Source organism: Gracilinanus agilis, chromosome 2 (genome assembly GCF_016433145.1).
Source record: "Gracilinanus agilis isolate LMUSP501 chromosome 2, AgileGrace, whole genome shotgun sequence".
Lineage (NCBI taxonomy): Eukaryota > Metazoa > Chordata > Mammalia > Didelphimorphia > Didelphidae > Gracilinanus > Gracilinanus agilis.
In genome coordinates this window covers 527007486-527034706 of record NC_058131.1, presented here as the reverse complement: position 1 = coordinate 527034706, position 27221 = coordinate 527007486, and the positions used below count along the sequence as shown (strand labels likewise).

Here is a 27221-nt window from a genome sequence, read left to right as displayed (position 1 = left end):
GGCTAGAAAAGTAATAGAAGCCAGGTACTAGAGGACCTTAGATCCCATTCCCCTGGGGGCAGTTTCAGCAACTGAACCATTTCCTTTCCCTTTTTTCAGAAGTAAGGAGCTAAGAGATACAAATACAAGCCTAGAAAAGGATTCTAAAAAGTAACATGGAGGGCCCAGACAAGCAAGGAAAGCCAAGTGAGTTTTATTCCAACTCAAAGACGAAGTCTCCTTTTTCACAGAGGTGTGTGTGTGTGTGTGTGTGTGTGAGTTAATCTATATCTTTAATACCTCTAGGGTGATTTAATAAAATATATTCCACTTGAGGATACCCCTGAGACTACTTAAAGACTTCAGTGGCCTATTTCCTCAAGCAAGGGGTCACAGGTCAGTGAGCTTCACTTTGATTCTAGGAATAATTCTAGAATGAATCATGAAGGAAATGATAGGTAACTATTTAGAAAGGGAAGAAATGATTACCAAGAGTCAACATGACTTCATCAAAAACAGGTCATGCCAAACTAACCTTGTTTCCTATTTTGGACAGGATTAATGAACGAGTTTATGTTGTGGAACTATATCCTATAAGTGCTATTGCTGGATCAAGGGGTATGCATGGTTTTAAAGCCCCTTAGGCATAGTTCCAAATTGTTCTGCTGAAAAGCTGGATCAGTTCACAACTCCACCAGTAGTACATTAGTATCCCAATTCTGCCACATCCTCTCCAGCATTTATTATTTTCCTCTTCTGTTATATCATCCAATCTGATAGGTGTGAAGTGGTACTTCAGAACTGTCTTAATTTGCATTTCTCTAATCAAGACAATTTAGAGCATTTTTCATGTGATTATATAAAGCTTTGATTTCTTCATCTGAAAACTGGCTGTATCCCAAAGAGATTTTTTTAAAAAAGAGAAAAGGACCTGTTTGAACAAAAATATTTATAGCAGCTCTCGAAGTGGCAAAGAACTGGAAAATGAAAAGTCCATCAGCTATGATTGTGATGGAATACGACTGTGCTATAAGAAAAAATGACAATCATTTACGAAAACCTGGAAAAGCCTATAGGAACTGATGCAAAGTGAAATGAGTAGAAGCAGCAGAACATTATACATGGTAACAGTAATATTATATGATGAACATTTATGAATGATACAGCTATTCTTAGCATCCAAGAAAATCTTCAAGGACTCATGATGAAAAACACCATCTGCCTCCAGAGAAAAAACTGATGGGAGTCTGAATGCAGACCAAGACACAGTATATTTCACTTTATTTCTTCACTTTTCTTTTGTTTGAGTTCTCTTTCACAAAACGACTAATACAGAAACATGTTTTACACAATTACACATGTAAAACCTGTATCAGAGGGGCAGCTGGGTAGCTCAGTGGAGTGAGAGTCAGGCTTAAAGACAGGAGGTCCTAGGTTCAAACCCGGCCTCAGCCACTTCCCAGCTGTGTGACCCTGGGCAAGTCACTTGACCCCCATTGCCCACCCTTACCACTCTTCCACCTATGAGACAATACACCGAAGTATAAGGGTTTAAAAAAAAAAAAAAAACCTATATCAGATTGCTTGCCATTCCAAGAGGTTCTCCCAGGGGAGAAGTAGAATTTGACTTAAACTATGACTCAGAATTTGACTCAAAAAAAAAAGGGGGGGGGGGCAGCTGGGTAGCTCAGTGGAGTGAGAGTCAGGCCTAGAGACAGGAGGTCCTAGGTTCAAACCCAGCCTCAGCCACTTCCCAGCTGTGTGACCCTGGGCAAGTCACTTGACCCCCATTGCCCACCCTTACCACTCTTCCACCTATGAGACAATACACCGAAGTACAAGGGTTTAAAAAAAAAAAGGTTTAAAAATTGTTTTTTAATGTAATTAAGGGGAAAAAATTTTTGAAGTTTACCATAATCTTACGAAGTTGGGTTTTCTTTTATAAAAGTACTCACATGATTTTTGTAGAAAAGATGGAGAAATACAAATTAGACAACACAATAATCTAATGGATTCATACTCCAGTGAGTGATAGTTAGACTCAAATACTGGATGGTTACTGGTTTAATAACAGTACAACAAGGGATCTCCGGTGGTGTAGTCCAAGGATCTGTACTCGATCCTGTGCTCTTTATTATTTTTTAATACTATTTTATTTTTCTGCAATTACATGTAAAAACAATTTTTAAATATTCCTTTTCTTTTTAAAATTTTGAATTCCAAATCCTTTCTCTCCCTCAACTGTTTCAACATTCTTATCAATGACTAAAGCAGAGATAGTATACTCATCAAATTTTCTGATCTGAGAAGAATAGCTAATACAATTAGTAACAGTTGGTATTCCAAAAGAGCTTAGGAAATTAGTGCATGGGACTACATCTAAGATGAAATTTAATACAGATAAATATTAAGTGTTGCACTTAGGCTTAAGAAATCCACTTTATAACTATATGATGGGGACACAGAGGAGGGAGGTAGGTGGCTCAGGGAATTGAGAGTCAAGTCTAGAGATGGGAGATCTTGTGTTCAAATATGACCTCAGACACTTCCTAGCTGTATTACCCTGAGCAAGTCACTTAACACCTTCTGACAAGCCCTTACTGCTCTTCTGCCTTAGAACCAATATACAGTATTGATTCTAAGATAGAAGGTAAGGGTTGGGTTTTTTAATAATTAAAAAAAGTAACCATATGATGGGGACATAGAGATAGACAATACCTATTCTGAAAAAGATGTTGGGATTTAGGGGACTACAATTTCAATACAAGTCATGTGGGGTGGCAATGTGGTTTGGGAGCCAAGAAAGCTAATGAGATTTAGAATTGCAATAAGAGGAGCAATTTGTAGGAATAGAGAAGTGATTGTCTCACTGTATTCTGACTTGTTAGACCTAATCTGAAATATTGTGTTCAGTCTGGGGTGTCATGGTTTAGGAAAGATAAATAAGCTAGAGTGTCCAGGGCAGGTTAATCAAGATGGTAAAGGACTCTCAATTCATTTCATATGAGGACCAACTTGGGAAACTATGCATGTTTAAACTTGGAGAAGAAAAGATTCAGGGTAAACATGATAATGGTATTCAACTATTTCAAGACCTGTCATATGGAGAAGGAACTAAACTTGTTCCATTTGGCCCCAAGGGGCAGAACCAGGAGCAAAAGGTAAAAGTTACAGAGAGGAAAATGTAGGTTCAATGTCAGGAAAATCTTCCTAACAATGGGAAATGGTCAAAAGTCTCCTAAGAGACATGATGGGTCTTCTATCCTTTGCAAGTCTTCGGGCAGAAACCACTCTTTTGGGATACCAACTGGTATTTATTGTATTAGCTATTCTTCTCAGAACAGTAAATTTGATGAGTATGCTATATCTGCTTTAATCACTGATAAGAATGTTAAAATAGTTAAAATAGAGGGAGAGAAAGGATTTAGAATTCAAAATTTTAAAAAGAAAAGGAATATGTATGGATTTGACTAGGACATCTGAGGTTGCTTCCAATTCTCAAATTCTTTGATTCTGTGAAATTTCAAAAGGTAAATTTAGAGAAAGCCAAGACAATAAAAAAGTAAGGTGACAAGAAAGAAAGGCAGGTTGCAAAAGACTGAGAAGAGAATGGGAGATGTAGAAATGGAGGCAAGAAGCATAGATAAGCCTTTCTCTGAGTTTGGTTGAAATTGAGGAAAAAAGCTTATAGAACAACTTGGAGAGATGGCAGTAAAGGTCATTTAAAACTATGGGAGATCTAGACTCCCAGATGGCAGGGAAGTTACCAGTAGATAAGAAGAGAGTGAAGAAGAGAGGCAAGCCATGTTCAAGAAGGTAAGCTCTTAGAAGAGGTTGGAGAGGATACAATCAGAAAATGGAAAATAAATTCAGAAATAATTTTAAAAAGGTTTTGAAATGTAAGGCAGGGTAGAAGAGAGAACTCAAAATGAATGGCCTCTATTTTCTTCAGTAAAGTAGGAGGAAATAAAGTTCTTTGTTGAGAGGTAGGACAAAGGAATTAAAATAGAGGGTTTGAGGAGAAAAGAGGTTTGGAATAGCCACTGTGAAAAGTCAATTAAGGACTCTGCTATCCTAGAGTCGATTAAGGAAAAACACAAGGATTGCCATGCAGTGAAAGCCCAGTTGAGATGAAATAAATCTGTAATAAACTTGGTCAGGATGGCTGCATAACTTCCTCCAGCAGCATGCAACACTCAGCATCATATGAATAATGTAGGTTTGGAGTCTGGCTAAAAATAACTGGTGACTGAGTGAGAAGGTAAGGGAGTCAGGACCTTGATAAGAGGGCAAGGGAGTCAAAGGGGAGTTTACAGTTTATAGTTGACTGAAAGACTAAAAAGTTCAGACTGTAAAGAGTAAAACCAGAGCAAGGGTGACAGAGTAGCAATACTATCAGAACAGGCCCTCCACTTAGAGGCTATGGCCCAAGCAGGATGAGAGATCTTTCAGTGCTGATCCTCTCCTGTATGTAGCCAAGGACAGCAACTGCCTCCAACTAGTATTCTGTGAAAGAGTTAACCAGACTGAGTCTTTCCTCCCTGACACATGACATAATGTAAAGCTCCCCAATACAAAAGAATCCTGTCTTCACTTACCTAACAAACTGATGAGAATCTTAAACTGGGAAACCACATGGATCTGAAAAATAAGCAAATCGTTTAATTCAAACAGAACATATTGAACATCTACCAAGAGACATGATGTGTCTCCTATCCTCTGCAAGGCTTCAGGCAGAAGCACTTATTGGGTATGTCATATTGATGATACTGTTCATGTGTGGATTTGATTAGGAGACCTGAAGTTGCTTCCAATTCTCCAATTCTTTGATTCTGTGAAATCCATACTTCATTTGGCTTCAAAACTTTTAAGGAAAGGATTCGTAGTGCCTTTTTTTATTTTTTAAACCCTTTCCTTCTGAGTTGGAATTGATGCCAACAAATCTGTGGATTTTTTATCCATGACCACAATTTCTTGTAAAAAAAAAAAACCTCACTTTGTATATGTAAAATCTATATGAGATTGCTTACCATTGGTGGAGTGGGGTGGAATTCAAGACTTGATATTCTTTGAAAAATATTTTTTTTTGTTACACACTTGTTACACACTTGTAACAAATAAATTTTGAAAAATATTTTACTTTGAAAACTGTTTTTACATGTAATTGGGGTGAAAAAGAAAAAGAAAAAAGACCTCACTCCATGAGCCATGTGCTCAGACTTTCTCTAGCATGGAAGAGAAATGGAAAGGACTGAAGTAGTTGGCAGAGATAACCATTAAAGGGAGCACTGGAACCAGTTCCCTACCCCATTATAAGTTCTAGTCATCATTATTACTCTGGTTCCTCACCTGCTGAATCTTTTTGGAGAAGTTCTTGTTGGATTTTTCTAAAGTTACTTCAAATCTGTTGCAACCTATGAAAAAGAAATAATTGCATGTAGTTCTAATGAAAGTATACATTAGCCAAAAACCCTCCCCACAAAACACAAACAAAAAACCCAGTAAACTTCTTTGTATGAAATGTCAAAAAGAGAAGCATTCACAGATCAAAAACTTCCTGTTGTCTTTGCTAAAAAAGGTGAAATGTTAACTTCAACTTGAAAGCACAAGGTCTCATGCCCCTTCCCTTAGCAGCACAGTAAGATCCCAACAAGAGAATTTAGTTCAGCTGAAAAGCAGCATGGGGCAGCAGAACCCACTCCTTCTTACAAGGGTCTACACAAAGAATTCTGAAAGAAAGAAAAGGGCTTTCAAGAAGTTGTCAAATGCAAAACCAATACCAAAGACAACTTTGGATCTAGACAATTGAAGCCTGGGAGCTATTCTATAAACCGCAGCACAGGACAGAGCACACAATCAATTCCAACCCAACGGTTAAAGCCGCTTCAAGCATCCAAACTTACTGCCACTTCCAAGTGATGCTACATCTGCTGGCACTGTTGCAAAAAGGAGTAAGACATTATATGCCACAGAAATAAATGAATTTGATCCAACTCCTGCCCAACCTGTCTAAAAGTCAGCCTCAGCAATGTCCCAGGAAACAAAAAGATATAGCCCTTGGGGTACATTTTTATTTTTTAATATTTTTAATATTTTCCATCTGGATATCATTCTGTTCTGTGTGTAACAAGTGATTTTTTTTTTCTTCTTAAAACCTTTACCTTCTGTCTTAGAATCGACAACTGGGTATTGGTTTCAAGGTAGAAGAGTAGTCAGAGCTAAGCAATGGGGGTTACATGCCCATGATCACACAGCTAGGAAGTGTCTGAGGCCACATATGAATCCAGGACCTCCCATCTCCAGGCCTGGTTCTCTTTCACTGAGACACCTCACCACCCCTGTGATTATTCTTTGATGTTGTCACCATGGCCATACCACCAAAGACCCTGTTTTACTTCCTCCAAATTTGCTACAGATGAAGCTTCTAATGTTGGAGCCCACAAAGGGAAACTGTGCTGGAAATTGTGAATTATGTCCTGGGGTGACATACTCTCCACCAAGAAAAAAAAATCTTAGCTTGATGTAATATTTTACTTTTCACAAAGGGCTTATTTATTTTACCCAATAAGAATTCTCTTAGTATTTTGAAAAAGTACAAAATGTAATGTGGTTAGGAGCAAATGGAGAGGTATAGATGAAGGTCAAACTAAAAATCAACCTTTTTCCCTTCTCCAAAGGATAAACTAGTTTCAGCTCCATCTGGTCCAATCCTGGAAAAGTTCTATAAATTCTAGATTAATATAAGAAGGTCCAGATCTATTTAGGAGACAAGGTAATAGAGTGAAAAGAACACTGAGTCAAGAGTCTAAGGTGGTTCAAATCCCACCTCTAATAATTAATATCTATGTGACTTTAGTAAGTCACCTGAATCTTCTGGGACTATTTCTTCATCTATAAAATGAAGAGGCTAGAGTAGATGGCCAGTTCTAAGTCTATGTTCCTCTCATCCTATTCCTCAATGGGCCTATGTTGGTTTGGAGAGTCTAAAATAACCAGGTCCACTAGATCCACTTTAGAGATAACCTGATTCTTCAGGTCAATTTTTTTTAAAACCCTAATCTTTTGTCTTAGTATCAATTCTAAAGCAAAAGAGCAACAAGGGCTAGGCAACTGAGGTTAAGTGACTTGACCAGGGTAACATCTAAGAGTATCTGATATCACATTTGAACCCAAGTCCTCCTGACTTGAGGCCTGGTACTCTATCCACTGTACTACCTTAATACTTTGGCTTCTGAGAGGCCTCTGAAACAGGAACAACCTCTAGGCCACCATGATTCCAAACCTACATTCCCAAGGGCTGGGTTTGAACTAGATTCATTTCTAGGGTTACTAGGGAAAGAATGAAGTTTTCTGAAGCACCTGATTAATATCAGATTTCCCAATTCTCTAAGTTATGTTAATATTGCTCCTCCTGTTTGCTTAGAAGATAAAAGAAACACCTGAAAATTACATAATTTTGCAAAGGTACTAAAAATGTCTTCTATGTTTACCCAGGCTATATGCCATATACTGCTATAATTTGGCCATTTGTAACTTGTCCATGTGCTTATAATAAACATACATATCAAATCTACAGAGAATATCGAAAACTAGAAAAGGATGTGAGTAATGTTTTGTTTTTCAGATAAGTTTTAGGAAGACTTAGCAATATGATCATTTCCAAGTTATACTATATTATTGTCAATACAAAGGCTCAGAAAAATAAAGAGACTTGCCCAAACTCATACAGCAAATGGAAGAGAGAGGACTGATATCCTAATTTTCTGACCTAGTCTAGCCCTTGTTCTGAGACACAGTGAAATGTTTCACCATCAAAGGAATATCCAAGTATCCTGACCAGGGCTTTTTAACACCAGTTTACAAGGGAATAATATCTTCAGTTTTCAAAGTACCTCCAAGGTCCTCTCATCCTCATGAACAGTTGAGGTAACTTGCCAAGGTCACAAAGATAATCAGTGGCAGTGCTAAGATTTTAGCCCAGGTGATCTGATTCCAAATCCCACACAAAGAGACCTGAGAATCTGCATGGATTGCAGGAGTTCTATGCCAATACTGAAGGGCTTGAAACTGGGGTTTGAGTTTTTTTGGAGTTCCAGTCTTTTCTAACATTTTAGAGGACGAGGATCCCCTTTAACTTAGATTCCTAGTAAAGCACCTAAGATTGGTTATTTATTGGCTCATTCCCTGAGAAGTTGAAGGCAAATCAGATCAGAAAGAGACGTTTCCTTTAAGTCCTGGCCCTGAATGGGTAATAGCAAACTGCTTAAATCACTTTCATTGGGCCTTGATTCAAAGGCCTGTTATAAGTTTATTTTCCCTACATTTTTTGCACATTTTACAATTCATTCACAAGTTAATTTTTCCTTCTTTTTTCTTGAATCTTATTCTTTTTATTTTGCCAAATGATTTCATACAACCCCCGTGACTCAGCCACTCATCCTTAGCTGATCTGAGGTACCCTTTTCAAGAAAAAAGGTGTGTTTAGAATTTTCCTCAGGGGGGAAAAAAATAGAAAATGTAAAAATATATGTATATTTAACTCTTTTAGGAGTAATTTCAGGGGGAAATGTATGATTCTTAGAAGGAAATGTATGTTTTATAATCTATAATGTTAAGTTTAAATTCTTTTGAGAATAACTTCAGGATAAGGATTTTGCCATCTCCCAGAATCCAGACGATGGACCTGTTTGATGAAGGCACCAAAAGATGCCTAAAGACCCTTCAATGGATCATGAAGACCAAAATTGAACTTTGAGTGCTGTTGATTTTGAAATATGGGGAGTTAAACAAGCTGAATGCAATTTGTTTTGAATGTACTCTATTATGCCAATAGGGGACTGCCCCCAAATTGGTTTTTTGTCAATGCGGCTAGTTTATCCATTTGTTTATCCATTTCTTTTATCCCCCAAATTCCTGAAATTTAGAAGTTGTCTATGTTTACAGATCCAGTGAAGAAAAAAGGGCCAACCTTTTTTTTTTTTTCCCCCCCCGGATCTCAGGGGGAAATGTATATTTGGAATTGGGGAGATGCCATTTAAAAGTATGTTACAAATTTTCTATGGACATGTGGGGACTATCAGACTACATTTCCCGTGATTCCAATGGGTTTCCGGTTTCCGGTTCTTTGGGCCTCAAAGGACAGTTTAAATGAGAGGAGGGCCTATAAAGAAAGCCCTTGGTCTTCCTGAGGAGCTGGTTGGCGAGTGGGAGAGAGAATGGGCTCTGTCGGTAAATATAAAAGATAGGCGCGGTCTTATATATATTTTACCAACATGGCCATGGCTTTAATTAAACTACTAATTTCTCTTATTATATCAGTCTTTATCATTTTTAATCTTAACAATACCTAGATTATTTCATTTCATCCTAAACTCTTACTTTCTGTCTTAGTAACAATTCTAAGATAGAAGAGCAGTAAGAGGGGGTTAAGTGACTTGCCCAGAGTCACACAACTAGGAAGTGTCTGAGGCCAGATTTGAACCCTGGTCTTCCTGACTTCTGGCCTGACACTTTATCCTCTGAGCCATCTAATTGTTCCCTCTCATTTCACCTTATTCCCTTCTTGAATAAGAACCCACATCAACTGACTCCCAGTGGAGCATTCTTTTCCTTCTATCATCTACTGGGAGCTTTTAAATCAACCATTGGGTTCCTTTAACATGAACAAAAGGATGCCTGGATGCTAGTCAAAGGCCTATATCAAGAGTCATAGAGTCATTGAATTTTAGAGTTGAAAGGGATTTTAGATGTATCTTCTTGACATTAATACTCTACAACAAAAAGGAAGCCATTTAGGCCTCATCACCATCTTCTTTACCCTTGAAAGGGCCATTTCCTTGAGGCCTTTGCTACTCACCAACATCCTTCCGAATCCTGTAGAGGAGAAGATGCCCTTGTTTGGTTCCAACAAGAAGCCATTCCTCTGGAAGGAAAGAGATGAAGTTCAATGAGACTTAATAGAAGTCTTCTTCCCCAATCCAATACTCCCTAACAGAACCCACAAGCATACTGTGAAGAATGCAAAAAATCAGAGCAACTTTTAACAACTACTATCTTGCAATGCTGGAGAATGTATTCATTCAAGAGACCTTGGGGGCAGCTGGGTGGCTCAGTGGATTGAGAGCCAGGCCTAGACACAGGAGGTCCTAGGTTCAAATCTGGACTCAGACATTTCCCAGCTATGTAACCCCGGGCAAGTTATTTAACCCCCATTGACTAACCCTTACCCCTTTTTTCTGTCTTGGAACCAATAATACTCAGTATTGGTTCCAAGACAGAAGTTAAGGGTTTAAAAAAAAAATTTTTTTTAAGAGACTTCTAACTAAGATTTTACTAAGCCCAGCATGGTGATAGGCATTATGGGAAATATAAAAGAATTTATAAGGTATAATACCAGTCCCAAGTTGTTCAAAGATGATTCAATAAATCAAAGACTTCTCTTTGAGAATAGAATCTATTATATATTATATATATTATAGATAATTAAAACTGAAGATATTTTTAGTCTGAAAAGACAAATGCTGATGGGTTACCAATGAAACCTATAATATCATTTTTTAATTATTTTTTTTAGTTTAAACATTTATTAATATTTATTTTTTAGAAAAGGTAACATGGTTACATAATTCATGCTCTTACTTTCCCCTTTACCCCCAGGGCTCCCTCCCCCTCCCCCATGGCTGATGCGTATTTCCACTGGTTTTAACATGTGTCATTGATCAAGACCTATTTCCAAATTGTTGATAGTTGCATTGGTATGGTAGTTTCGGGTCTACATCCCCAATCATGTCCGCCTCAACCCATGTGTTCAAGTAGTTGTTTTTCTTCTGTTTCCACTCCTGTAGTTCTTCCTCTGAATGTGGGTAGTGTTCTTTAGCATAAGTCCCTCAGAATTGTCCTGGGTCATTGCATTGCTGCTAGTACAGAAGTCCACCACATTCTATTTTATCACACTGTATTGGTCTCTGTGTACAATGTTCTTCTGGCTCTGCTCCTTTTGCTCTGCATCAATTTCTGGAGGTCTTTCCAGTTCACATTGAATTCCTCCAGTTTATTATTCCTTTGAACACAATAGTATTCCATCACCAGCATATCCTCAGATACTTTTTTTTTGAATTTTTTTTAAACCCTTAACTTCTGTGTATTGACTTATAGGTGGAAGAGTGGTAAGGGTAGGCAATGGGGGTCAAGTGACTTGCCCAGGGTCACACAGCTGGGAAGTGTCTGAGGCCGGATTTGAACCTAGGACCTCCTGTTTCTAGGCCTGGCTCTCAATCCACTGAGCTACCCAGCTGCCCCGCCTCAGATACTTCTTAACTATGACCCTGGGCAATTTGGAACTATGCTCAAAGGGCTATAAAAGAATGCCTGCCCTTTGATCCAGCCATACCATTGTTGGGTTTGTACCCCAAAGAGATCATAGATAAACAGACTTGTACGAAAATATTTATAGCCGTACTTTTTGTGGTGGCAAAAAACTGTAAAATGAGGGTATGTCCTTCAATTGGGGAATGGCTGAACAAATTGTGGTATATGCTAGTGATGGAATACTATTGTGCTCAAAGGTATAATATCATTTTTTGAGCTAGATTCTAAGCTAGAAAAAACTTCAGAGTCACCTGGATTCTAGCCCACTCTTCATTATAAAGATCAAGAAACTGAGGCCAAGTAAGTGAAAAGACTTGAAGAAGGTCACACAGGCAGCCAAGGATTAGAAAACTGATCTCTGAAGTCAAATGCTACATTCCAGGATCTGCTACAACACACAAACTCTCTTAGGTATAATGGCTTAATTTCTTGAGGATGAAATCATGGAAGACAACTATATCTTCTCACAATCATTTCTTGGCACTACTGCAAAGTTGGATCACACATAATTTGGTATTTATTTTCCTTTGATGTTAAGTCAAAGAATTTATCTCTGCCTAGGATCAATGTGTTGCTATAGAAAGGATAAATGAAAAACAAATCTGGTTGCTGTTGTAGTTTTTCTAAAGTTCATTTCCTCAGGGTCTAGAGGACAAATTTTTTTAATGCAAACAGTAAATATGTAAATAAAAAGTAAAAGCAATGTAGGTCTCTTGAAATTTTTAAGAGGCACTGAAAAATAACTAGATATTCTATTGGAATAGAATGCTTAAAAAAGGAATACAAATAGCATTTGCATTTTTAAAGATACTTATCATATTTTTTAATATTCTTATATCAACTATTTAAAAGTTTGACCCATGAACAACTAAATTTAAGAATATGAAAATTATATTAAATAAAAATTGAATAAATTGAAAAAAACAAAGAGGGAACTTTACCTTCATGTACAATATACATAAATTAAGTTAAAAGTGTAAACTCTGACTTTAAAAAAGTGAAGGCATTGAAATTATTTTAGGAGTGCTATGTATAGACAGGTATTCCACTGTGAAACTGTGCCCCCGTGATCTGGAAAATCCAAGTAAAATTTTTTTACCTTCCCTTCATACCAGAGAAAAAGTTTGAATTTTTACTTCTTCTTTCATGGAATGTTTGTAGTATCTTATTGCAAATTTTAGGTACAAATTTAAGTACAAATTTCTGAGTATCTAATTTTTTTCTATGCCATCTATTGGCCATTGAATGTCATCTGCAGACTTCCACAAAATTCCATTTAATTTCTTATGCCAAACCATGATATATCAAAACCACGATGGGGAAAGTCACAATGTAGAAGGGATAACTGTATTTATTATTCTTTTTATGCCTAACAATTACTAGACAGAAAGATAGATAATAGACAAAACATTTATTAAGTGCTTTCCATGTACCAGACACTGTGCAAAATGCTAGGAATAAAAGCACAAGTAAGCAAGACTCTCTCTGTCCAGAAGGAGCTTACACTGTAATGGAGGAGGAGGACATTACATAATGGGAGCTAGAAAGGGATAATGGGGTATATATACCAAGCTCTGGTATGACTGGAGCTGGTAGCTGAGAATTGAGATGGAAAAAAACTGGTAGCAGACAAAATAAGTAGAAACTCATTATGAGTGTCTAGGATGGCTCCAGGGATTGGGTTCCTCCAAAATCATCAGAAGGAAAGACTACCTCAGTAAAAGGTAATATTCCTTTGCTCTTCACTGATGAAAACAAAAAGACTGAAAAAAGCAACTACCTCCTTCCCTTCTTTGCACAGGTATATGTATGGGTATGGATCAATAAATATATTGTCAGATGGTTAGGGTAAGGGGATAAAGAGGATGTAAAAAAAAAATCAATAAAACAAAAGAGAAAAGAAAAATCCCAAACCAAGCTAGAGAAAAGAAGAGAACAAGCATTTATTAAGCCCCTACCATGAGCCAGGCACTGTACTAAGTATTTTGCAAATATCATCTCATTTGATCCATACATCACTCCTGGGTAAGCACTATATCATTCCCATTTTTTTACAGCTGAGGAAAGTGAGGCAGGCAGAAGTTAAATGATTCACCCAGAGTCACAAAGTTAATGAGTAATTGAGGCTAGAATTGAAGTCTTACTGACTTCAGGCTCAGCATTCTTATCCACTGTACCACCAGATCCCTTAGAAAGTATATAAAAGGGGGGGGGGGGGCAGCTGAGTAGCTCAGTGGATTGAGAGTCAGGCCTAGAGATGGGAGGTCCTGGGTTCAAATCCGGCCTCAGACACTTCCTGGCTGTGTGACCTTGGGCAAGTCACGTGACCCCCATTGCCCACCCTTACCACTCCCACCAAGGAGCCAATACGCAGAAGTTAAGGGTTAAAAAAAAAAAAAAGTATAGAAAGAATGAAGTAAAAAAAATTTCAGAAATTCACAAGAGACAAAATCCAATAAAAGAGCTAGTGATAAAACCCCAAGGTCTCAGACACTTTAAACACAAATGTATCAAGTATAAGTAACAAGCCAAGAGAACTAGGGATACTAACACAAAGAGGTGGACTTGACCTCACACTTATCAATGAAATTTGGTGGAATAAGACCCATGGGAGAGTAGAGGAAGCACAATCATTTCTCAACATAATAGACCAACAACATAGAAATCCTTCAACCACCTGGTGGCCAAATAGTAGAAAGTAAGGAGAAATAAAATATAACAAACATGGAAAGCAGATGGTTGTATCCACTGTTTTAACAACTATTTGTTGTCCCTGGATTTGAGATACCTGCAGTCTTGTCAAAATGGTTACCTCAACCCTTCAGCTTTGGCTAAGAGGATTTCTTTCACAATTGTAAAAATATTTGTCACCTCCCCTTGTCAAGTGAATGTCTTCTCACTCTGATAACAAACTCTACCAGCTACATGTCAAATATTCCCCCCAAAACCTCACTTTTCTCCCTTGTATGATTCCTTTCATCACCCTTCCCACGTCTATGTAAGTTGTTAAATTTCTTTGCTTATGTTTTAGCTTCCAATCTCTGACTCATAGTCAAAAGACCTCCCTGCCCCCCCCATTAACAGCCAATGCCATTCTTCTCAGTTGAGAAAATTTCCTGATAGCTCTATGAATGAAATACAGCTATAAAAAGGTATAGCTATTCAAAAGAAATAGAACAGGTAATAGTAGGAACAGAGTAGCACTATATATTATATTGGATATAATCACATAAGGAAATATAAGAACCAAAGGAGGGAAAAGTAAAGCAGAGAATATTTTAATGAAAACAAAAAGGATAATACTCTTAGAAGCAGTAAGTTGGCTCAGTAGAGAGCTAGGCCTGGAGTCAGGAGGGCTTGGGTTCAAATGTGGCTTCTGAAACTTCCTAGCTGTGTGACGTTGAGCAAATCACTTAACCCTAATTGCCTAGCCCTTACTGCTTTTCTGTCTTAGAAATGATACTTACCATCAATTCTAAGACAGAAGGTATGGGTTTAAAAAAAAAATAAATGTAGTAATACTGTCATCAGAATATATTTTTAAACCACCTGGGCAGAAAGAAGTCTTAAGAAAACATCACAAGCCAGGCACAGCAGTATGATATATAGCAGTTACTGAGACTTTAATTATCTGGATTATCTGCTGAAGCTTCCCCTCTCTGTCAAAAGCAGAGCACCTAAAAATGTGAATGATACCATCATCCAAAAGATGGAAATTCCAAAAGGAGGATTTAGTTTCAGTGCTGGAAATGACAGAAACCTTGATGGGGAAGTGAGTACTTCTATTTTTAAGAAGGAATTTCTATTTTTGATCTGATTTTCACCAGGTAAGAGGAACTGGTTTCAGTGATGGAAGTGATGGAGACCTCAAAGGGAAGTGAATACTCCATCTTTTAAGGAGAAATTTCTATTTTTTTTTACCCTTTTTGGTTGTTTTTTTTTTAAATTACACATAGAAACAATTTTTGACAATTGTTAGCTGACATTTTTCTATTCAAATTCTCTCCCTCCTTCCCTTGCCGCCCCTACCCCCACTCCAGGCAGTAAATAGTTTGATATAGGTTATTCCAGTGCTGTCATGCAATACATAGAATTTTCTATTTTGAATCTGATTTTCACCAGGAAGGAGGAATTGGTTCCAGTGATGGAAATGACGGAGACCTCAGAGGAAGGTCTCAGTCAAAAAATGTGATGGAGAAGAAGAAAGAGACACAAAGCCTGACATCCCCCCTAAGTTTTGAAAGATTTTAAAAGGTTCAGAGAAAGGTCAGTTTGGATCCCATAGACTAAAAGTTCTGTAAGGAAGTCAGCCCATTAAAAGACAAGAAGCTCTCCAGAATAAGATTCTTGAGTGCACCAAAAGAAAGAACATTTTTCCAATGAGGAACAAAGGGGTAAGAGTTATGTAAAAAAAGATTGATGGGAAGGCATAGAGAGCAAATTCCTCAACTTTATTTTTAAAGATGGAAGCAAGAGCAGCAAACAAAAAGTGAATTCAAAAACAGAGCATGGTTCTACAAGAAGTGCATCAGGAGTGGGTGCTAAACCTCTCTGAATGAGCTGGACTGGCAAGGAAAGCTAAGAACAAAGCTACACTGGGAAACAGAGGAGGATCAGAGGGGTACTAGAACCCCTGCCCAGGCAGAGAAAAGGTAAGAGCTATTTAACTTGGGGGAAGCTAGGTGACTGTGTGAATAGAATCATGCCTAGAGATATAAGATCCTGGGTTCAAATTTTGCCTCAGATACTTCCTTGCTGTGTGACCCTGAGCAAGTCACTTAACCCCAATTGCTTGATTCTAAGACATAAGTTAAGAGGGGGTATGTGTGTGGGGAGAGAAAGAGAGAGAGAGAGAGAGAAAGAGAGAGAAAGAGAGAGAATGAATTCATTTTACTTTTTTCTGGTAAGAAAAATATCTTATTTTTAGAATTAAAAGGACAAAGCAAAAATGGCTCATAGTCAGTGGATACCCAAAATTAGTAGTAATGAGATGGATAATCCAATTTATTGGTGTCCTTCCTAAAATAGGTTGCCCAGAACTGAATATAACAGCAGAGATATAGTCTGACCACATTAAACACCTATGGGGGCTGTGTTAGTTCTCACCCAACAAGGGACAAACTAAAGACTTCTGGAAGCCTAGGTCTGTTTTGGCTACTATCCTGGGACTTCAAAAATGGTTGGGGGAGAAGAAACAAGACTGATAAAAGAAGTTGAAGCTTCCTTTGAAAATATAATATATGAATCCCTGGGATAGCCTTGAAAATGATCCAGGACCCTGGGGAAAAAACATGTGCATCAAATATCTCTTCTAACTGTCTGGAAAGAATGCTCCAAATCATCAATAGTAAGGGAAATACCATCCTGAGGTTTCATCTCAAACCCTGCAAATTGCCAAGATAACAAAAGATAGAAATATTTTTGGAGGGGTTGACAGGGTAGAGGTAGAAAGATTGGTATACTAATTAATTGTTTGTTTTGGTTTTTAAACCCTTACCTTCTGTTTTAGAATCAAGACTAAGTACTGGCTACAAAGCAGAAGATCGGTAAGGGTAAGGCTTAGTGACCCTTCAAAAGCCAGATAGGAAAAGTCCAAAAACTAATAGTCCACAAAATTTACCAGTCCTTCCCACAGTTGTTAGTACCATAGCAACACTGCCTCCAGTGGCAGTGAGCAATCAAAATAATGGTATAATAATATACTGTCCTGTTCCATTTTTACTAAAATGTTCCCTGGATCAAGCAGCAAAAAAGTTATAAAATGAAGGGACAGCTTAAGGTGGTAGATATTCTTCAGGGGATGAAATTATCTGATCATTTTCATTCTTTTATTTGAGATTTCTTAAGGTAAACCATCTCTCTCTTTCACACATGGACTTCATGTGATCTAATGTTCTCCCTAAAGAGGAGAATGTTCAGTATGCACATTACCTTGTCAATCTGCCATATATTTTTGTAAGAAGAAAATACAGTGTGACAGTCAGATGTAGCAATGGAAACTGAGAAACAAACTTGAATTTAGGTTATATCAAGTCAACAGCAAAACTGTGTGTGTGAGAGAGAGAGAGAGAGAGAGAGAGAGAGAGAGAGAGAGAGAGAGAGAGAAAGACAGAGACAGAGACAGAGACAGAGACAGAGAGACATACATCATTAAAAATGCTGGGCATTCACCTGAACAAATCTATGACATAGCCCTTTCCCTCCCAGAAGCCAAGATTCTAAAAGTAGTATACTTCATATTCCACATTTACTATGTATCACATGTACAGACCACACACAGAGTTTTGATGAGGTTTTTTTTGCTCTCTTAGGTTTACAGTAAGTGGGATCCTCTCTTGACCCCCAAAGTTTGAATTAGTTTCTCTAGGGAAACCTGATCTCAAGGAAAATACAATGCTGTTAGGAAGGCATATGTGTAGACTGAAGGTAGAATAACAGAGTAGAAGAGGTTACAGAAGATTAGCTAAGGAGATAGGTTAGTCTTTTTTGCAAGATGATGTTATATCTTCCAGCCAACACTCATTCACTCCCAATCTGTTTATAAGTTCTAATTACAAGATCTGACTGTCATTTTTAAGACAGACATTTTTAATGTTAAAAATCTGGATGTTAATGCAAATGTCAAAATTCAACAGAGCTCATCTGTTACAGATATCTGACCCAAGCCTTAATTGATTCATAGATAGAGGGCTAGGTTTAATCTAATGACCAAATAAACTGTCATTTGTTTTTGAAAGGGGTATGTCAGTTTACCATTCCCTAGTCTATGTGTTTTGTCTCCCACATCAGAATGCATAAACTCAAAGTGGGCGGTTTATGATTATTTTTGTATTTGAATCCTCAGAATTTAGCAGAGCCCTAGACTCAAAGTAAACACTTAAATGTTTTTTCCACTCACTCCCTTGACTCAGGGAACTCAGTCTCAATTAAACTTGTAAGTCATTTAGGTCAAGTCAGAGATGACAGACCCACGTCTTTGTCTTTGCCGGGGTCAATCCCAAATGAATCATTACAATATTTATGAGCTACATCTCATGACAATTTGGAATGGCGCTATTACACCCACAATTTCAAACAACAAAGCTTGACTATATAGGATTATAGGTAGTTGAGAAAAATAAAGGCTGGGCCTAGTTCTTCCCAGTTCTTTCCCAAGAACTCAACAAAGGGTCTTTTTAAATCTCAAATAAAAAACTAGTTCCTTACCTACATAAAAAGATGGCAGTGAAATATCCATTAGGGATATTTGGTTAACAGTGTGACTAAACTTAAAGGGACAGAAAAACACATCCCAGAAAAGACCAGATTCCTATGGAAAATCCAACCCCTAGAATAGCATACAACAGGGATGCTTAGCACAGTGCTTCAAAAGTGCTTTTAAAAAAGGTTTGTCGGTTGGCTGGTGCTTCTGCATCCTCCAAAGTTACCTTCTATTTAGTATGTACATACTATGTGTCCAGCTGGGATGCAAGCGCCTCAATGACAGAGGCTGTCTGTTTCACAGTCGTCTCTGTATCTTAGGAAAAGCATGACTGAAGGAATGACTGCTCTGCTTACTTCCTCTTTTACATTGACCCGTCAAACTCCACTACCGCAAGAAACGAACGCGAGGAAAGACGGTTCGGGAGGCTAGGTAGCCCCTCTCGTCCCGCCCCCAAGCCCCACACGACCAAATAGAAGTTCCCTCCATCATTCACCCGAGGTCTCCGCCTTCCTACGACGAATTTCGGACCCCAAACATTCGCGCCTTCCCCACCCCCACCCCACGGGGTTGGGGGCACACACCCCCAATACATATACACACACACACACACACACACAGCGCACACGCTCAGATCCATGCGTGCGCACATACACACACGCACAGTCACACACATACACCCGTACAATCACACATATACACGCCCGTCCCCCTCCACTCACCCCAGGCCGCCAGACAGTCAATCTGCAGAGGTAGCTTCTCCAGGATCGGCACCGGCTCGAAGGCGTCATGCATAGCGACGGGGGGCCGGCGTCCCCGCGGGGCCGGGTCGGACCGGGGCAAAAGCAGCGAGCGAGCGGTTTGAGGTAGGCGGAAGGAACCCTCGGCCTTACCGGCCTTGGGGGAGGCGAAGGCGGAGACGGCGGCAGCTACAAACTTCCTGCTCCGTGGATGAACGCCCGCCCCTTCCGCCGCTAAGGACACGCCTCTTCCTCCTTGGCACCCACCTCCTGGCCTTGGGTCATGGTCACAGTCATCTCCCTCTAGTTCGATCCCTTTGAACTTTTCTGGAGTTCGGGACTTCTTGATCTCTTTTGGGTCTTGGACCCCTTTGTGATTCTAATAAAAGGCCCATAGACCTCTTTCTGAGAAGACTGGCCTTTTTTCTTTAATTATTGAAGGAAATGTTTCATTTGGAAGTCAGTGAAAATGCTGGTAAATTTCCCCCATTTAACTGACTCGCCCAAATTGATGATAGGCCCTCAGACTTGGGAGCAGCCAGAAGCTACGTAAAAAGCCAGCGCCCCCCTACCCCCACCTCCCCGGCCATACCCTCCCATCCAGAGGCAGGCTGGCTGAAGGCAGGGGGTGATGCCCAACTTCTCCGTCATCGGGAGTCCTAAAATCTGTATTAAAGGCAAAATGGTCTTGCAGCAGCCTTCAACACTCACCCACCCATCAATAGGGGGCCAACTCTTGGATAGTCCTGGAGGTTGACTGGGACACCTCTCTCCCAGTCCTAACCCTCTCTCAAACTGCAGGAGCCAAAGGGCTTTTCTGCTCTACCTGGGCCTCAAGAATTCGTTTTCTTTAAAAAAAAAAAAAAAAAAAAAAAAAAAAAAAAGCCACCTGCCAAATGTTTTCTGTTCTATAGCAAACCAACCTAAATCCACCTCTTGGGGCTTTGTGATGTGCATGCATCCTGTTTTATCCCTCAATTCCTATCTGTAGTGTCACCCACTTTTTTGTTTTCTTATGCAAATGCTTCCCAATTTCCAACCCTCCAAATTCCATTCTTTTTGTTGACATTTCTGTGTAGGTCCCAGTCCAAAAATAACTTAATGTAGTCAATATTCACATACACACAAATCTGAGTTTAAAAACCATAAGTGCTTAAAGTTCAGGGAAGCAGAAAAATTCTGGACTAAGTATTAGGAAACATGGATTTGTTTTTTTTAGATTAAGTATTTATTAGGTGCCTATGTGCCAGGTAATATGCATGTGTAACCAGGTTTTAAACATTTGTAGTCAATTATTGATCAGGGCATGTGCATGGTCAGAAACGGAGAGCTGTAGCCACAAAGGCTCACTAGTATGATAAGACACCTGCACCACAGCAGACCACTGGTAATGGTAAGGCAGGTACCTGGTTTGGTGTAGCACTTTCTCATGTCTACTGTAACCTAACACATCTTGTCACTGCTTGAAAACAGGAAACTGAAAAAAAAAATCTGGAAATTGACCCTGATCATAATTCTCATGCAAGTAGCATGCTGTTATCAAATTCCATTAATCTGGAAAGATTGTCAGCAACCTGGGAAGAGAACTACCAGCCCCGAGTTATGAGACTTGATCTATATAATCTTCTTTGCCAGTCTTGAACATTTTGAAGCCAAAAAACTTGCAGCAATATAGCTGGTGCTTCTCAATTCTATGGCACAAAAACAGAAGCATCCATGGCCCTAGATCAGTTTTGGGGTTTTGAAGGGAGTTTCTCACAATTCAACGCCACCCTTTGATTAAATTAAGGAAAATGCCTGGGACTTATCTGTATACTGGAGACATATGCATATTCTGGGAGGACCCCAGATACCTCTCAAAAGATGTTTGCCTCTTGTCCTTCTGAAAGACTGGCCTCTGATTTAGATTAAGGTCAAGTCCACCAAAACAGAGTAACTTAGAAGTGATATCAATGAAAAAAATGTTTGGGTGTGGAAAGGAAATAAGTCTCTTTTGCCCAGAACTGAGGAGAGAGTAGATGACTAGAAGAGTATCCTGTACAAGTGGCTCTTTTGCCCTAGAATCAAGGTGAGCAGAGGCCATGAAGTAAGCTCAAGCTCAGGCAAGAGAGGAGGCTTGTGAAGAGTACAGTCAGCCACATGTGGCTGATGCCTCTTCTTTCTCTGACCCATTCTTTTAATTTATTTAACAAATAATAATAAATTAAGATGCAGACTCCAGAGAATTTTAATCTTAACACTTATCTTAGAGCAGTGGATGGAGAGGCCTGCAGTCAGTAAGACTCATCTTCCTGAGTTCCAAACTAGTCTTGGACACATACTAGCTATATGACTGGGCAAGACTAGCCCTTACCACTCTTTTGCCTTACAGCTGAAACTTAGTATCAATTTTAAGATAGAAGGTAAGGGGTTTTGGATACTGTGATCAAAACTGTGAGCATTTCCCCCCATAACAGCATACAACAAGGGCTTTTGGAGACAGAAAAGTGATTTTAAAAAAAGAGAGAGAAATATTGAAAAGAAAAATCAAATGTTTTTACTTTAAGATTTTTAATATTAAAAAGTGGCACGAACTTTTTGTATTTAGAACAGAAATCCGTAAATTGGGAAGGCAAAAGTTGAGAAAACCGTTAGAACAGAAATGGAGTCCTTAAAATGATTTCTAATTCAGCAACTTGCCTTGTAACGCTTCTAAACTCTTAACCAACACCAGAAACAATAACAGTTCACCCTAACTTATCCTACCCCATATGGGGATATTCAACTAAGCTGGAAGGACCTGCTTCCTTTGAAATCAGTTGTCCTCTTCTGAAGCATTGCAGTACCCTCCTCCAACAGGAAGTTTACTCATATGCTCTCAGGTGGAAGGAATGCCTCTGCACCTGCTGCAATACCAGGGGAACATCTATTATCCCTGTAATGCCAGGGCAGACAAAGCATTGCATAGGAGATAGCAATGCAGCACTTGGAGGCTTTCAGAGCAGTAATTAAAAGTTCTCAGGTGTGCACCACATTGCCAGCAATGGGATGTGTCACAACAGCAGACATCAAAAGAGTTAAGCTAATATTTTCTCTCTAAATTACATCTGACATAGAAAAAATCTTTAATATACACCATTTTGTAAACAAAATTGCACTTGATTTTGCTTTAAAAAAATTATCTGAATCCCACTGTTAGTGTTTTCAAATCTTTCTATTTTTTGGTACTTTTAATCACTGATAGTACTGGGGACTCCTTAACTCAAAGGAGCCCTTTTGTCTCCCAACTAGCTCTGCAAGGTGTAACATTTGCTCCCCAGGAAACTGAAGGATAATTAACAACTTTCCCCATCACCTCTCCAAAAAAAAATAAATAAAATTATAGGCAGTTGCTTCTGAGCATTACATATTATGGGCTTTGTCCCTTTTGTATTAAAATTTTAGTCTGACAAATTAAATAGCTGAAACAATAGATGTGGTTTGCGTAAACATCCAAGTCAGGGATCTAAGAGTGCAGGAGGAGGAATTGTAAATTGGAACTTTTTATGAGGATTCTGTTATCCTATGACCTATTTCCCAATTAGACACCCAAGTCAGGGATCTGAAGTGCAAGAGGAAGAATTGTAAATTGGAACCTTTTATAAAAATTCTGTTATCCTATGACCTATTTCCGAATAGGACACTTGCCTGGCTGTAATGCACCTCCCTCCCTCTCTCTCTTTCTCTCTTTCTTTCTCTCTCTCTCTCTCTCTCTCTCTCTCTCTCTCTCTCTCTCTCTCTCTCTCTGCAACTCTAATGCACAAAGATCAAGGAACATATCAGGAGTATGTTGCTGGCCTTCTTTGAGCCAGTGGGGTAGTAGCAGAAATCTGACACAATTGCTGATCTCTTCCCTGATGCTAACAAACTCTACCCTGAAAACCTTCCATTCTTCATTCCATCTTGGATCTTTCAAAATGCGTGATCATTCTTTCCTAGGGGGGAAAAAAAAAAGGCTCATTTTAGAGAGACAATGGTTTCTTGTTCAAAACTTATCTTTTTTATATTAGGAATATTGATATTTTAATATATACATTCTAGAATATATAGCCACCATAAGGATAGACCTCTCACAAAACACTCATTCAATATTTAAGGGGGCTGAATATAATAGGAACTGTTTTCCATTGACAATTTTAAAGGCTAAATGCAATTTTACCTTCATAATGAGTAGACCCAATTGCCGAGAATTGTGTAGTTATTCCAGTCACATAGCACAAAGATGAGAGAAGCTGGCAAAGCTGGAGTTGCCATATATACATAAGCCTATCTGCAACTATAGCAAGTGTTATATCTCTCTAAGTGCCAGCCTTTGGGGGGCAATGCTGGCCTGGCAGATGAACAGGGATCAGAACTTTGCTAAAGAAACAATCTTCAGGTAAGAGAAGGGTAGAGCTATGTGGCTCAGTGGATTGAAAGCCAGGCCCAGAGACCGTAGGTTCTAGATTCAAATCTGACCTCACAGACTCCCTAGCTGTGTGACCCTGGACAAGTCACTTAACCCCCACTGCCTAGCCCTTACCACTCACTATTGATTCTAAGACAGAAGGTAAGGGTTTATATGGAAAAAAGAAACAACCTTGAGGTGCAAGATTAGCATATGAAACTGTGTGAGAGGATAAGAAAATCACTAGTATGATAACAGTATGTACACAAGTCCTAGGATACTGGATGTATTTGGTAGATTCGATTCTACAGGTGAGGAAGAGGAATAGGACTTATATCTGTAGTTGTGTATTCTCAATTTATACCAGTGAGGAAACTAGGGAAAAGAGAAACTAAGGAACTCTATCTATTATCAGAGTCTTTAGAAAGACAAAAAGAATAGATTTGCACCATCAAAATGACTTTTACAACTTCCTTGAAATCAAAATGGACCTAGCTTACATATTTCAAGAACTAGCATCCAACATCCATCTAGACTGCAAAGATTAACACAGAAAAGAACACTTTCTCTAATTAATTACCAATAATGGTAAGCAATAATAACCATAAATAACCAAGGACAATTAAAAATCCCCATTGGTTTTAGTGTACTATGTTATTTTTGTGGTCATTTGGTCTTCCTTATTAAATTTAGGTTAATATTAAAATCATTTGTATTTCCTGAATATATACTAGGTGAAAATCATCTCAGGAGAACGTTAGTAAATAGGGAGAGTTATGTTGGCCATATATAATCTACATAAACATGTAAATTGCTTCTATCACTTTTCAAAAGTGATATGTATTTACATCAATGTTTAGGGAGAAAAAATAAATCCCTTCCCTGTTCACTTGAAAGTTTTATTTTCATATATGTATAATCCAGTGGAATTGCTTGTCTACTCTGGGAAGGAGTAGGGAAGAAGGGGAGAAGAGAGCATGAATAATGTAACTACAGAAAAAAATTTTTAAATAAAATTAAAAAAAAAAGAAGAAAGTTATGTTTTCAGAGGCAGCTAGGTAACACAATGGATAGAGAGCCAGGCTTGGGGGCAGGAGGTCCTAGGTTCAAATCTGCCCTAAGATACTTCCTAGCTGTGCAACTCTGGGTAAGTCACTTAACCCCAATTACCTAGCCCTTACCATTCTTCTGCCTTAGAATGAATATGTAGTATCAATTCTATGACAGAAGGTAAGGGTTTTTTTAATAAAGAAAGAAAAGTTATATTTCCACTATATCTTGCATTTCATATTCTAAATTCTCAAGGACATTTGGCAAAGTCAGAACAATCTCCTTAATGGCTCCTGCATGCCATAAGATCAGTCAATTTATTTTAAAAAGTTTGTTTACTGACCTCATCAGAATCTAGAAGGGCTGGAAGTGCTCTGTAGAAGGGGAAAAGAGCCAATAGTTAGAGAATACAACACTAAAACAGTGGAATTATAAATGCAACATTAAGTTTTTGCTAGAACTATCTAGCTTTGTATACAGAAAAAGTTAACAGCCCTTCCAAGAAATACAAGTAATAAGAAACAGGTATTGGAATAGTACTAAAAAAAAAGCAGAACTAAGATCTTATATGCTAATTAATAGTATATTACACTTACAGCCCTGGTAAGAACTTAAAAGAAGTTGAAAAAATCTTCTCTTCCATCATCTCATTTTAGGCAAGATAACCACAAAGCAACCCAACAGAAATTGTTTCCTTAAGTAGAACATTATGCAAGCTTCATTTGAAGTCAGGAAATTCTTTTGTCTACCTAAAATATTTCTTACTGACATTTAAATCTATTTTATCCTCTTCTGAGCTCAAAATAAAAATAATTTATTATTATTACTCTTATTGGAGCAATGACTTAGAATTTAAATTAAGAATCAGCCTGGTTACTCATCAGCCTATGTTAAACTCAAATCCTTTAAACTTGATATGATTTCTAATCCTTTAATCAATTTATCTTCTGGTTGAATATTCTGTTATTTTAATCAACTCAACAAAAAGTAACAAAATCATTCTGGCTATTAAAAGTAATTTTTTTGAGTTACAATTCAAATATACTCACACATCAGTCACAGAAGAAGGAACATTTTCTTCTACCCACTTCAAATCATCTTCTTGCTGGAGGCCAAAATTAAGCAGGTATCACCAGAATAAAAATTAGACAATACAAGAGTTATGCTAGGCAATTTTTTAAAATGTCCTTATTAAATATAAAACCAAACCAAAAGCTACTACAAACCCCAAAAAGCTCAATGTTATTTTTTTAATATGAAAAATGGCAACAAAAAGGGTGCCATGACTACCAAAAGACACTCTACATTTTTAAATACTTTTTAAAATATTTCTGAGTATGAAACATTACTGTGACAAAGTAGAATTGGAAGTGATGAACAAGTTTGGTGATTTTATTCCATACTAACTAAAATTCTTGATTTGATGCATTCTTGTACTCTGCTCTAATCACTGATTTAACTTTTTGATGGCTTGAAAATGTTTTTCCAATTCATAAAATCAGATCAAGAATTTTAGTTTTATTCAAAGGGATGGTTTGCTAGAAAGGGAGGGATAAATTAGGAAATGATGGTATTATAAAAACAAAAGGTAGAAATACAAACTAAAAATATTTCACAATAGTTTTACTTTTAAGAATTTTCTTTCCAATACTTATATCATGAGTGATCATTTAAAAATTATAATGAATAAGGCAACCCATGGGAGGTGGATATGTGAAAATTTCTAAAATGATTGTTAAGAAAACTTTAGTTACTTATACAAAGCAAGTCATCTTGGATTATTAATGAGGTAAGGGAGTATTTCTCCAACTATAGTGTGTATTATTACCTCCTAGAATAATGATTTCCTGATGAAAGCTCTAGACAAAACTGTCAGACTGGTCTGAAACACTTTAAGCACACAGTACAGTACACACAAATTTCTTCAAAAACTAGCTGACTACAAAGTACTGAAAGTCTTAAAACAAGAAACTAATTATAAATATTTGCCATCTTTTAGGTTTTTCTGATTTATTTATCCTGAGTCAGAGATCTACCTTAGTCAGGGCCTAACTCCTTTGGTTTATTTATTCTGAATTGGGGGTTCTGAATTCTCTTAATTCAGAATACAGTTCTGAATACAGAACAATTGTAACAATCAACTGCATAAAGATGTGAGGCATTTCCCAGGGTCTAGAGGGGACTGGGAGGTGAAATTCATACTCACAGCTTTATTAACTTTAGTATTTCCATTTGGTTCTTGTTTTGTGCTTCTCATTTTCATTCCTTCTGCAAAATGAAGGCATAAAAACTAAATTAAACAGAGTGGTTAGTTCATATACACAAACAAGCAAAGGATACAGAAATAGACCAAGAAGTACTATTAATGAACACTAAACACTTAACACACATGCCATAGATAAGAACATTAGAAATGAAGGAAGAGGGGGCAGCTGGTTAGCTCAGTGAACTGAAAGCCAGGCCTAGAGACGGGAAGTCC

General features: G+C 38.0%; 2 protein-coding genes across 3 annotated transcripts in view; both read right to left on the bottom strand.

Annotated features, from left to right (window-relative positions):
* The window catches only part of VPS39 (VPS39 subunit of HOPS complex), a 65502-nt gene extending 46160 nt beyond the window's left edge, over positions 1–19342 (bottom strand). The window contains exons 1-5 of one of the 2 annotated variants that reach the window (XM_044665110.1): positions 19270–19342; positions 9836–9901; positions 5883–5915; positions 5329–5393; positions 4578–4620 (exon numbers count right to left, since the gene is read on the bottom strand). In XM_044665110.1, coding sequence (XP_044521045.1) covers positions 4578–4620; positions 5329–5393; positions 5883–5915; positions 9836–9901; positions 19270–19342 — 280 coding nt within the window. The remainder of the gene's footprint in view (positions 1–4577; positions 4621–5328; positions 5394–5882; positions 5916–9835; positions 9902–19269) is intronic. The other variant, XM_044665111.1, reaches the window with a different exon arrangement.
* A 3688-nt stretch (positions 19343–23030) lies between these two features.
* TMEM87A (transmembrane protein 87A) overlaps positions 23031–27221 on the bottom strand; it is a 34009-nt gene continuing 29818 nt past the window's right edge. The window contains exons 17-20 of the mRNA XM_044662189.1: positions 26949–27010; positions 25792–25847; positions 25086–25116; positions 23031–23240 (exon numbers count right to left, since the gene is read on the bottom strand). Coding sequence (XP_044518124.1) covers positions 23199–23240; positions 25086–25116; positions 25792–25847; positions 26949–27010 — 191 coding nt within the window. The 3' untranslated portion in view covers positions 23031–23198. The remainder of the gene's footprint in view (positions 23241–25085; positions 25117–25791; positions 25848–26948; positions 27011–27221) is intronic.